Below are 14,009 nucleotides of genomic sequence, written 5' to 3' on the forward strand. Positions count from 1 at the left end.
GCTGGAGAAAGATTTCAAAAAGCCAGACCAGTGTCTGCAAAGGCACTGGTATAGAGATGTGTGCTATAAATCAGGAGGCTTATGTTACCTACTCTAAGTAACAACTTACGTTACTGCCAGGAGCCAAAGTGAGGAGCTCCACCCGTGGCAAAGGTCATGAGGAAGGAGGCTCGGCATACGCAAAGGCGGGATCAAGCCTCAGGAGTCCCCCAGGATATTCTCGAGCATCTACCCCGCAAAAACCAGTCTGCCTACTTTACTGCTTTGTGCTCTCACTTCTGACTTTACTGGGGGCTGTCCCCCACCACCATCTCGCTCTCTCTGATAAAGAGTTAACTTACAGCTCCAGTTAATAAAGTTCCTGGGCATTAGGAGTGTTTAAATCTAAACCCCTTAGATAGCTCTCTAACTCGCCTGACAGGTTTACCCGGACTCTTACAGCTATGCAGATTGTTTACAGTCTCTCAGTCTCGAGAGGCACAGGAAGCTTAAGATATTCAAATAGCTTAGAGCCTCTCAGAGAGTTAGAAACTGTCAGAATAAAACTTGTAAAAGATTTCATTGATGAGCCAATGCTTGCTGCCAAGTTTCCACATCCCCTGTATTGTATCCTTGAATGTGTATTAATTAATATAGTTGGTATGTAGAAAAAATAAGTAATGGCCTTGGTGTTAGCAACTTTAGACCCTTAAGGTAATAAATTTTTTCCTTTGTTGTAAACCCACTGTACCTCTGCCCTATAGGAATGCAACTTTATCTAACACCTTCGGAGGATGGCACCAAACCTTAAAATAATTACTCTTAGAGAAAATAAGTCTTACAGTTGACAAACCTTTGTCAAGAGTCATAAAATGTTAATAGGCCTTCTGGCCAAAAGATGATGTAAATCACCTAAACCATTTGTATAATAAGTTTGTAGAAAAGAAACCCTGGTTTCGATAAGGATCAAAAACTGACTTTGTATGATTTCACATCCCCTATTATCCTCTATGTGCAACTTAGGGTATAAAAGCTCCTGTTGAAAATAAAGCTACGGGCCTTGCTCACTGAAGCTTGGTCTCCCCATGTCATTCTTTTTCTCAATTTCTGGCTGAAGTTTCCATCTGGAGCATGGAGGTCCTCTGCGACCATTTATTTGCCTGGGCTTCTAAGACCCACTCGAGAAGGTGCCTAAGGTGGAGCACCTTCTGCTATTCGAGAGGGCGCCTGCGGCCTCCGTGGTCAGAGCTAACCTGATGTCACAGGTTATACTGATTTCCCGTGTAAACCAAGCTACTCAGCCTCTTTTCTCCACTGAATTTTCCTGCTGAGCTATCCTCATTCTATTACTCTTTATATCTCTAATGAATATTTAAATAAAGCTATTGTATCCAGTGAACTCGTCGAAGCTGTCTCCCCTTCAAATACCCTGAATCAGCTGGGGCTGGACCCCGGCATGTTACCTACTCTAGGTAACAACTTTTCAACTCCTTCCTCTCAGAGTAACAGTGGGAGAAATGTGTGTGTCATCCTTCCCATTGTTTTGCTGTTGTTTAGTCTTTAAGTTGTGTCTGACTCTTTGTGACCCCATGGACTGTAGCCCACCAGGCTCTTTTGACCATGAAATTTTCCAGGCAGGAATACTGGAATAGGTTGCCATTTCCTTCTCCAAAGGATCTTTCTAACCAAGGGATTGAACCCATGTCTCCTGCATTGGCAGGCAGATTTTTTACTACTGAGCCATAAGGGAAGCCCCTGTTACCTTCCCATAGAAAGAGAAAAACAATTTCTTCACCAAGTCTTTCTGCTGACCACAGCCCAGAAAGCTTTGCTCTCCTGGACAATCTCTAAGGCTGAAGTCAAAGAACTTGTGAGGAAGCAAGGAAGCTATACAGCATTTTCCCATCACAGCTATCACATTGTGACACAGGGTTTGGAATTGGCAGGGGCAGGAAGGGAAGAAAAAAATGATTCTTAAATTGCTTTCGGGAAATAAGAAGTTTTGTCACTGGGAAATTAACACATTGGTTGATGATACATCTGAGCCATAGAGACAAGCTAGATATCCATTTCTTTAGATAATCAGAAAGTAGCATCTTTAGCCTAGATGTTCTCATTCTACCAGCTTTCTGCTTCTATCAGCCTTTCTTTTGTGACCCAAGTTTGAATTGTTCTCTCCCTCTACTGAATTCAGACCAAGTATTTAATTATAATTTATTTAATTCAGAACAAACTATTATTCCATGGCAGATTTTTATTGCCATTTCGCACTATTATTCAATATTTTTATTGAATATATTTATTTCGAGTATATTCATGTTTCTCTTGCTAGTAAACCGCAAGTGACTTGAGAGCAAAGACTGCTTGCTTTCACTGCCGAGGCCTGATACAATACATTACACATAGTAGGTACTCAATTGTTTCTAGAATTTTCTTTCACTTGAAAAATACTAAAGAGGAAGGAAACAACTGCCCTTCTGACAGTCTCCAAACGAGCTAATATGTCTGTGTTTACCACATTCCTAGTTTTTCTTGATGATTTAAGGGGACCCCTAGAGTGAACAAGATCTAGAAAATCATAAACTTATATACAAGTATCCACAATCAGAGAGACCTTTTCAAAACCTAAATTCTTACAAAGATAGAGTGTATAAGGTAGTATTATGAGTATTATGTATATTGTCACCCTGTTTATTTAACTTATATGCAGAGTACATCATGAGAAATGCTGAGCTGGAGGAAGCACAAGCTGGAATCAATATTGCCAGGAGAAATCTCAATAACCTCAGATATGCAGATGACACCACCCTTATGGCAGAAAGTAAAGAAGAACTAAAGAGCCTCTTGATGAAAGTGAAAGAAGAGAGTGAAAAAGTTGACTTAAAGCTCTATATTCAGAAAAATAAGATCATGACATGCAGCCCCATCACTTCATGGCAAATAGATGGGGAAACAGTGGAAACAGTGGCTGACTTTATTTTTCTGGGCTTCAAAATCACTGCAGGTGGTGATTTCAGCCATGAAATTAAAAGACACTTACTCCTGGGAAGGAAAGTTATGACCAACCTAGACAGCATATTCAAAAGCAGAGACATTACTTTGTCAACAAAGGTCCATCTAGTCAAGGCTATGGTTTTTCCAGTGGTCATGTATGGATGTGAGAGTTGGACTATAAAGAAAGCTGAACGCCAAAGAATTGGTGCTTTTGAACTGCGGTGTTGGAGAAGACTCTTGAGAGTCCCTTGGACTGCAAGGAGATCCAACCAGTCCATCCTAAAGGAGATCAGTCCTGGATGTTCATTGGAAGGACTGATGCTGAGGCTGAAACTCCAATGCTTTGGCCACCTCATGTGAAGAGGTGACTCATTTGAAAAGACCCTGATGCTGGGAAAGATTGAGGGCAGGAGGAGAAGGAGGCAACAGAGGATGAGATAGTTGGATGGCATCACCGACTCAATGGACATGGGTTTGGGTGGACTCCGGGAGTTGGTGATGGACAGGGAGGCCTGGCGTGCTGCAGTTCATGGGGTCACAAAGAGTCGGACACGACTGAACGACTGAACTGAACTGATGAGTAAAGATTTCTAATGTACAAATGAGTGCATGCTCTTGGTTTTCTGTTTGTGAAATAAAATTTGTGTGTCCCCAAAACAGAAAACTATGAGCATTTGTCAGAAAGTTTTACTTAGATTCCCTGGGATGTATTTACTCTATAGACTATGGAAGCAGAGGTGAAAGAGTGCCTGTCATGAAAAATGCAGTGCCAGTCATGGATGAAGGACCCATTGACTCAGCTGTGGGATTTAATGGGGCAAAGTTCAGGAGAACTGCATCACTGTTGGGGGGTGTGGATAGGAACATGTGTGGTTTGTGGTTCTTCTCACTCATGAGGCACCCCAGAGATGAATCATTAACTCAGTTTTATTTATTCCGGGAAGAATCATTAGAGTTTTAAAGACTACTTGGGAATATTTCTGGGACAATAGGGCAAGCCTATCAGAAGAACTGTTAGGAAGGAAAACAGGAGATTGACTTCGATCCTTTGACTGCACATTAGACTCTTTATCATCTGCATGGTGGAAAATTATTGTGATTATAAAATCCTAGAAAGTATTCTATAAACTTTATAGGTGATTTGAGTGTCTTTCTTTTTAACACCAAACTGACATACGCCTTCTTGAGTAAATTAAGATTGCCCTGGCACATTTGTCAAAGAGAGAAGAGGGGAGAAAAATATCATTTAGAGGGAAAAGGTAAAATAGATGATATGAGGATTCTTGCCTTGCTTTGTATGAAAAATAAGATAAATAAAATTGAATCACTCAATGATATGAGTTTGAGCAAACTCCAGGAAATAGTGAAAGATAAGAAAGCCTGGTGCACTGTAGTCCATGGGGTCACAAAAAATCAGACATGACTTAGTGACTGGACAACAGCAATGTATACCAAGGTTTCAGATGTACTAAAGACTTAGGTTTCTCATTGAAGATACCTAGGAGGTCTTTATGACAAGAGGCATTGACTCACCAGAAGCTCTCTTTTCACTAGGGTTTTTATGAACTGTAGGGGTTCATAGGGGTTCTTATGCACTGTAGACTCAGTAGCATTGACACCTTAGAGCAGGTCCCCAACCTCTGGGCCACATACAGGTACCTCCCATTAGCTCAGTGGCAGAATTAGGTTAGAAACAAAGTGTACAATAAATGCAATGCACTTGAATCATCTTGAAACCATCCTCCCCACACCCAATCCATGGGGAAAAAGTGTCTTCCACAAAATCAGTCCCTGCTGCCAAGAAGGTTGTGGACCATTGCATTAGAGTGCATATCAGTGGCAACCCAGCTGGTAGAAATGTATCCATATCCTACTTCCAAAATAGCAAGGGTCCATATTCCTCAATGCGTGGGACATTGACCTATGGACAAATGATTTATTACTAGGTAAAGATGCTTTATAGAATACCCTCACACTATGCTAGCACATTGCCAGAATGGCTAATGCAATTGTGAGATATATTACAGAGAGATTATGCATGCCCTTTATCTAGTTTTCCCCCAGTGGTAACATCTTGCAAAACTATTGGACATTATCACAACCAGGATGTTGACTTGGATACAATGAAGAGCAGAATATTTTCTTTATTCAAAGATTCCTTATGTCACCCTTTGATATCTACACATATTTCCATCTTTCTCACATTTCTGGAGACCAGAAGTCTGAGATCAGCTTCACAGGATTGAAATCAAGGTGCCGGCGGGGGTGCACTTTCTCCAAAGGCTCTAGAGGAGAATCTGTTTCTTCCTCTTCCAGCTTCAGGTAGCTACAGGTGTTCCTGAGCTTAGGACCTCACTTCAGGCCCTTATAGGCACCTTTTGTCTCTTTCTCTCTCTAAAGTCAGATCTCCTTCTGCCTCTTTTTAGTAACCGTCTTTTTAAAAAATACTCATGATTGCAGTTAGGGCTCACCTGGGTAATCCAGTATACTCTCCCCAATCCCAAGATATTTTAGTTAATTATATCTGCATAGACTCTTTTTCCCATACAAGGTAACATTCACAGAAATATCGTAGATATCTTTGGGGGCCGTTATTCAGCCTACTGGAGCTACAGTCAGGGCTTCCCAGGTGGCTCAGTGGTAAGGAATCCACTTGCCAATGCAAGGAGTTACAGGAGATTCAGATTCAATCCCTGGGTCAGAAGATCCCCTGGAGGAGGAAATGGCAACCCACTCCAGTATCCTTGCCTGGAAATCTCAGTCCATACGGTGGCAAAGAGTCAGACACAACTGAGCACGCATGCATGCATGGAGAAACAGTCAAGATACAGATAATAACAAGCATTGGTGTGAGTGTGAAGAAACTGGAACCCTCACACATGTTAAGTGTCAGTCACTCAGTCATGTCCGGCTGTTTGTGACCCCATGGACTGTAGCCCACCAGGCTCCTCTGTCCATGGAATTCTCCACACAAGAATACTGGAGTGGATTGCCATTTCCTTCTCAGGGGATCTTCCCAACCCAGGAATCGAACCCAAGTCTCCCGCATTACAGGCAAATTTTTTACCGTCTGAGCCACTTGGGAAGCTCATAAAATGGTACAGCCATTTTGAAAAACAGTCTGGAAATTCTGCAATTATATGTTAAACATATAATTAACATCTGACCCAGTAATCCCCTTTCTAGGTATCTACTCAAGAAAAATGAAAACATGTGTCCATAGGAAACCATGTACACAAACGTTCATAGCAGCATTTGTAATAACTGAAAAGAGGAAACAACTCAAATGTCCATCAACTGATGAATGGATAAATCCACACATTATATCCACACAATAAATGTATTATATTCATACAATGAAATATTATTCAGCAATTAAAATAAATGAAGTATTGATTTATGCTATTAATACCACATGGAAGAACCTTGGAAACATTAGGCTAAGTTGAAGAACCTGGTCACAAAGGCCCACATATTGTATGATTCCATTTACATGAAATGTCCAGAATAAGCAAATCTACAGAGATGGAAAGTAGATTAGTGGTTGTCTAGGGCTGAGGGGAGGATGGGGAACTGGGGAGTGAAATTTAAGTGATAATAAAATAACAAACGGAGAAGGCAATGGCACCCCAGTCCAGTACTCTTGCCTGGAAAATCCCGTAGATGGAGGAGCCTGGTGGGCTCCAGTCCATGGGGTAGCTAAGAGTCGGACACGACTGAGCAACTTCACTTTCACTTTTCACTTTCATGCATTGGAGAAGGAAATGGCAACCCACTCCAGTGTTCTTGCCTGGAGAATCCCAGGGACAGCAGAGCCTGATGGGTTGCCGTCATGGGGTCGCACGGAGTTGGACACGACTGAAGCGACTTAGCAGCAGCAGCAAAATAACAAAAATGTTCTAAAATTGATTGCGGTGATGAATGCATAGCTCTGTGAATATACTAAAAGCCACTGAGCTGTATACTTTAAGTGGGTTAATTTTATGGTATATGAATTAAATCCTGATAAAACAGTTTTTCAAAGTACGTGATCTTCAGTGTCTAACTTCAAAATAGTACCTGAGTGCATAAGATAAATGTATATTGCTAAGAACATAGACTGAAATCCAAGAGGAAGTACAGACTTAGATTTCTGCATCAACACATCCATGTTGAGTAGGGAAGGACGAACATCCCAGTGGTCGTGGGCCATTCCCCAAGGAGCCCCTTATTATTTTTGCCTCCTGGCATTCACGCTCCTGTGTAGTCCTCTCCCAAATTACACCAGAGTTGGTCTGTGTGACCAACAGAAAACAGCAGAAATGATGGTATGTCACTTCCACAATTAAGTTATAAGGCCTTGTAGCTTCCATTTGAGTTTTACATTTTAATTGGATTTAAAAAAAAAAAGTAAACTGCATCGTGATTTTTTTTTCTTTCTTCTTTCATTCTGTTACCTTATTATTTGACTACTCTGAGAAAACAAATTCTGAGAAGCTAATCAGAAGGCCTAATGTTCTGCCATCCTTCTCAGCCTTATTCACTCAGCCATTTGGAAGCCTCCAGCCCAAAATTCCATCGAATGGATGATAACTAATATGTCGAAATCAATATAATGAAAGAGAAAAGCCAGCTCCTACATTGTACATGCATGTTTATGTTGATAAGATCACTGAGTTGCTTGTATAGTCCAAGACTAGCACACTGATTAGAGTAGGTGGAGACATTGTACTTTTAATGTTGTACTTTTTCCAAGAAAGAAATCTGTGAAAGAGTTGGGTAATTTTGGAGGCACATTCACTACTTCCTGGTAAGAAAACATCCCCTGCCTCTCTTCTGTCCCACCCAAGTTCATTTTCACAATGATCTCATCACATGAAAGCTAAACAAACATTTATTCAGAATACTGCTTATTAGCAGTATTCTTGTCAGTGACCATAATAACTCACATTTAAAATATTTAGCTCTTCTGTGTGAGCTCCTAGTAAAGGCCTAAGAAAGGTGTGGTCTACACAATTTCAAATAGCCTTATGAAAAAAAATTTTTTTAATAAGACAGATATCTATTTACATGCTTGGTATCATGTGAATTCAGCCAAAGCCAAGGAATTTCTGAAAGCCCTTATTTGCTTTGAACAATTTGCTCACCTTCAAGTATATGACCCAGTAAGAATCAATAAAGTGTGAATAATGGGTATGTGCTAAGTTTCCCCAGTTGTGTCCAACTCTGCCACCCAATGGACTGTAACCCATCAGGTTCCTCTGTCCATGAGCTTCTCCAGACAAGAATACTGGAGTGGGATGCCATTCCCTCCTCCAGAGGATCTTCCTGACCCAGGGATTGAACCCACATCTTTTATGTCTCCTTTGGCATAAGAGACAGGTGGGTTCTTTACTGCTAGTGCCAGCTGGGAAGCCCAGTGAGTAATGGGTAGGCAGCCTTTCTAATGGATGCCAGTGATGCAGACATTAAGGGCATATTCATTCTTCAGTTTATCTAGTAAATATTTATGAGCACTTGTTATCTTGAATATGTCTCAAATACTGCTCCCTCTAACATTTATTTCCAATTTTTAAGGCATTATAGGATATACTTTCAGGATTTTTCACTTGAAGTGTTTGTTTTCATGAGTGTTATTAATTTATTGTTTTCCAGTTGCTCAGTTGTGTCTGACTCTTTGTGACCCATGGACTACAGCATGTCAGGCTTCCCTCTCCTTCACTATCTCCCAGAGTTTGCTCAAACTCATGTCTATTGAGTTGATGATGCCATCCAACTATCTCATCCTTCATCACCCTCTTCTCTTCCTGCCCTCAATATTTCCCAGTATCAGGGTCTTTTCCAATGAGTCAACTCTTCTCGTAGGATGGCCAAAGTTTTGGAGCTTCAGCTTCAACATCAGTCCTTCCAATGAATATTCAGGGTTGATTTCCTTTAGGATGGACTGATGTTATTAACAACTGGGGTCTTTTTACATATGTAAGTCTGAATGGATTTTTTTTTCAAAGGGGGAAGTGATTAGTTCACATTTTGTAGTCATATCACTCTGTAAATATCAGTTCAAGTCTTCTGTTCTCCAACATAAATGAAAGAAAATAAAAGATTGTCATTGTGAATCCCCTGCGTGTCCAGTGGTTAGGACTCTGCAGTTACACTGCAGAGGACTCAGTTTCAATCCCTGGTTGGGGAACTAAGATCTTGCAAGCCACATGGTGCAAGTGAAAATATTTTAAAGACTGTCATTGAAGACAGTCTCTCTTTTATACAAATTGTTATGTTACTTCCAAATTTAGAAGAGAAATATACACATTTATATGTTGGAAATTTATTTCTTATGAGTAGGCTTATTTTTTTAAGGATAATTCTGTACATTGTATGTTGTCCTGTACTTTTCTGTCAAGTGCTAACCAGTTTATAACTACATACTTATCTGCATGGTCATTGATTTCATGATGGTCTCACCAATTAGACGTGAGCTCCACAAAGATAAGGACCATTACTCATAAGCCACCACTGTAGCCTTTATGCTTACACATTTTCCTGGTACATAACTGGTGTTCCAAAAATTTTGGTTGAATGAGTAGATGAATGAAAGATGCTAACAACAAATATTATAGAAGAACATCAGCAGTTTAGAAGGATTTGTCATAATCTGGAGTCAAGCCTATAGAAAAAATTTTAAATGGTGGAGAAAAATATGAATCACTTGAGGGAGCCATTCCGAGTACCTCTCTAGCCAGGATGTGCCCTGCTTTTGATTCTTGAACCTGAGTGAATTTATATGTGAAAATGATCTTGTTCTGGCCCTGAGGCAGCATGAGGCAGGCTGCAAAGTCCATGCTGTGACAGTGAGTCAACCCTGTGTATACTGCAGACTCACTGATTACGTGGCAGCCTATCAGGCTTATCACAGACAGAACAGGGACACAGTGAGCTCTGGCTAACTCTGCATGGCTGTCTTCTGTTCTTAGCACCACACCACTCTTTCACAGCAACTCAACTGCTAGTTGAGGCCAGTGACCCCTACTCCAAGTCCGAAAGCACAGGAATGATGAAATTCCCATTGTAGAGAGAAGACTAGTGTCAAGTGGGTCATCAGCCACAGCCACAGAAGTTGGGGGACAAAAGAGAAGAGAGGAAGGAAGGAAAGAGGGGAGGATGGAAGAAAGAGGAAGGGAAGGAAAAGGAGGTCTCAGATATGAGGAATGACAAGGACTCAAGTAAAATTTATGAGTCACCTTCCAATGATATTAAGTATCGATAATGTCATTCTCGAGCCTACGGTCTACAAAGTGTGAAATTTGGGTACATATTTAATGAGTAATTTCCAATTCTGTGTTTTGTTGCTGTTGTTGGGATTTTAAAACCCAGTGGAATAAGAACATCAGGGCAGAGTAATTTATAGAAATATGTGTAAATATGTTTCTGTTCACTCCATGTTAGATACCACTCCAGGTCCTTCCATAAGGTTCTCTTTACACATTTTGAATTACAATCTAAGATATGAGCAAAAAAAAAAAAAAAAAAGTAAAAACAAATAGCAGCCTACCCGCAGCGTGTCCCATTTGTCATGTTCTGGTTGAGGGAGTCATTGGTCCACACTATGGTGTTATTCACACATGCTTTTCCAGGGATACTGAGTTCTTGTAATTCCATGTCATACTCAATAAAAACATCTGTCATTGTGCCAAAAATGAGTAGCACGCCTGGATAGGCTACTCCATGGAGAAGTGCACATAAACTCCCCACAGACATCAGGCAAATGTCAATCTTTGAAGAAAATCGAAACTTGAAAAACAAAGGATTCAGAGATCATCTATGGGTGAAAAGCAGGAGAGGTAGGAGGACTATTTAATTTTAGTTACTAGATTCTGATAAATAGTGTTCAACACCAAGTCTTAAGGGAATCGTTTTAATTGAAATGTAGAGTTTTACTAACACTGAAATAAACGATGCATCAATTATCCAAGTCATTAAACTGTTACCCTGTTAACTCATGTTCTTTCTTTTCTAGCCTCTTAATTCATTCTCTTTACCCCAAGAGCTGACTTTAGTTCTTAGCTTTTCATCCCCAACTTAGAGGGAAAAAAATCACTGACGCTGATGCTATTGCCGTGTAGATGCTCCATATGGCTTATTCAGCAATAGTAGAAATTGGCTCCCAGAACTGATATTGATCATGAAGAGCATCTGCTTGTGCCCCGAAATGTCTCCATTTTGCAAATTTGAAGAAAATACCTACACTATGGAACTTCTAAAGGCATCATAAGAAAAAATATGCATAACATGATTACTGTGACAATTTTCCTCACTAAAATGATCATTAGGGACTTAGAGATTATCTTCTAGAACACTTTTCTGATCTACCAGATAGAATGTGTGTTTAATCAGCAATAGTTTCTAATTACTAATCCACATGTTGTCACATAGACAAAGTTTATGACTGAAACAAGTGATCACTATAGTTAAGCACCTGCCAATATGACTAAAAAATTAACATTTTCTCCATGATCTGAACAACTCATAGTTGCAAAACCTATGCCATTAATCAGCATAGTTTTATTACCAATCGAAAGAAGCCAACTTGACTGCTACCACCTTTCTTCTCATCTTGTAACCTGAGGAGAAAAACAGGGATTTACAGACCATCCTTTCCAAAACAATGAGAAATTCTCCCTAAATCGTCACTTCATGAGTCATTCTTTAGTAAGAATGAAAGTCCCCACTGGCTGTGAAATTCTTTCCAAAACTGATATCTTAAAAACTGGCTATTACTTTTAGATTTACCTCTTCTAGCAATTTCAATATAGCTGTGTCTCTTGTTCAGTAGAGATTCACTGAGGTTTTTTCAGAGAGGTTTTTTCTCTCTTTGAGAGAAAGCAAAAAGTACTCTGCACCCCCAGTTGCAGTAACAAATAACTGTGGAACCTCAGTGTTGACCCTCAATTTATACCTACCTTCATTTCCTTGTGAGTAAATTTTGGTGGTTGTATTATCTAATTTATTGCTTCTAGCTCTTACTTGCAGCTACATCAAATAGTGCTGATATGAAACATTCAAACACTCCCATACTTCCCTTAAAACCACATTTACTTACTATTTCTTATTCAATTTATTGCTCAGAAAATTGTACTTAACCCATTCTTGAACTTTCTAATGCCAAAGAGGTCTAATTCACCTAGGTTATCTACCCACGAATACACCTTAGGTCTTATTTTCACCTGGAACCGCTCTACTCCATTGGCTCTTTGGGAATACCCATGCATCTTGTTTTCTCACCTCCTTCCTCCTTCCATACCTATTTGTTATCTCAGTTGAGACCCACAGTTCTTTGTGTGTTAGCTGCTCAGTCATGTCCCACTCTCCCAACAGGCTCCTCTATCTCTGGAATTTCCCAAGGCAAGAATACTGGAGTGGGCTGCCATTTCTTCCTCCAGAGGATCTTTTCAACCCAGGGATCAAACCTGGGTCTCCTGCATTGCAGATGGATTCTTTACCATCTGAGCCACCAGGGAAGCCCAGTTCTTTAAACCTTCCATTTACTTACAGTCACTAAACACCATCAAGATTCTCCTTCCTTGGACTTGCCTGGTGATACACTGGATAAGAATCTGCCTGCCAATGCAGGGGACAGGAGTTCAACCTCTGTCTGGGAAGTTTCCACATGCCTTGGAGCAACTAAGCCCATGCGTCACAACTACTGAGCCAGTGCTCTAGAGTCCACAAGCAGCAACTACTGAAGCCATGCACCTGGAGCCTGTGCTCTGAAACAGGAGAAACCACTGCAATGAGAAGCCCAGATGGAGAGTAGCCCCACTCTCTGCAACTAGAGAAAGCTAGAGCAAAGCAACAAAGACCTGTCACAACCAAAGATAAAGTTAAAAAAAAAAAAAAAGATTCTCCCTCCTCCAGGCATTCTAGGTCCCATTGCCAGCCATTTGGACCATGCTTTCACCATCATCCTCAATCCTTTTTTCCAAATTCATCTTTGGAAACTCCATCTCTGCATTTCGCTGTTCCCCCTTCTCCTTCTGAAGCCAGGCTGTTTGGCCTGCTGAAGACAACCTCTCCACCATCTAAACAGATATCAACACATGTTGTGCTTAGTGCTCAGCTGCCCTAAGCTTCCCTTCCAGCTCAGGGTGGAATCACAAACCATTGCTGACACGTCCAAAGCCCTCTGTGATCTGGCCAGTTGACTCTCTTACCTTGTTTCTTCCTGCTTCACTCCACCCGAGCCGCCTGGCCTTTCTGCTGACTTTCATCCGCACCAAATCTGTTCCCACCTCTGAGTGTTTGCACTTGCTATTTCCTCTCACCAAAGTGTTCTTTCTTTGGATAATAGAGTGGAGAACTCCCTCACCTCCTTCATACCTTCTCTCAAAAGCTGCCTTTTCAAGGGGGCCATCCATGGTCAAAGTCTTTATAATTTCAACTGTCCCCCCACATCATTTCAAATCTCCATTTCCATGTTTGTTGTTTTTTCTTAGAAAGGGGATGATAAATTTTCATTATCTACCATGCTATATATTTTATTTATTTATGGTGTTTATTATGTCTCCCTCACTAAAGGGGCGAACTCTTCAAAGGCATGTTAAGTTCCTCAAGACAGAGATTTTTGCCTATTTTTTTTCTTTTCTATATCCTCAGCACCTAAACCAGTGGCTGATACCCAATATGTGTGTATGTGTATTAGTTGCTCAGTTGTGTCCGACTCTTTGCAACCCCATGGACTGTAGCCCACCAGGCTCCTCTGCTCATGGAATTCTCTAGGCGAGAATACTGTAGTGGGTTGCCATTTCCTTCTCCAGGGGATCTTCCCAGCCCAGGGATTGAACCCATGTCTCCTGGATTGCAGGCACATGCTTTACCAGGCAGATGATACCCAAGAAGTCCTCAATTAATATTTGTGAAATGAATAGATGAATATGGTCTCCAACCTCAACTCAACCCAAGGTACTATACTTAATTCCTCTACAGATTGTTCCCACTCCCCTCAGCGGCTTTATCAAACTTTCACTGTGATCTTCTCACTCTTCATTACCACATCTATGCAG

General features: G+C 40.8%; 1 protein-coding gene across 1 annotated transcript in view; it reads right to left on the bottom strand.

Moving 5' to 3' along the window:
- ABCB11 (ATP binding cassette subfamily B member 11) overlaps positions 1–12,218 on the bottom strand; it is an 80,590-nt gene extending 68,372 nt beyond the window's left edge. Inside the window, exons 1-3 of the mRNA XM_070360738.1 lie at positions 12,148–12,218; positions 11,519–11,570; positions 10,502–10,740 (exon numbers count right to left, since the gene is read on the bottom strand). Coding sequence (XP_070216839.1) covers positions 10,502–10,740; positions 11,519–11,570; positions 12,148–12,218 — 362 coding nt within the window. The remainder of the gene's footprint in view (positions 1–10,501; positions 10,741–11,518; positions 11,571–12,147) is intronic.
- Between the last annotated feature and the right edge of the window lie 1,791 nt (positions 12,219–14,009).

Source organism: Bos mutus, chromosome 2 (genome assembly GCF_027580195.1).
Source record: "Bos mutus isolate GX-2022 chromosome 2, NWIPB_WYAK_1.1, whole genome shotgun sequence".
Taxonomy (NCBI): Eukaryota; Metazoa; Chordata; class Mammalia; order Artiodactyla; family Bovidae; genus Bos; species Bos mutus.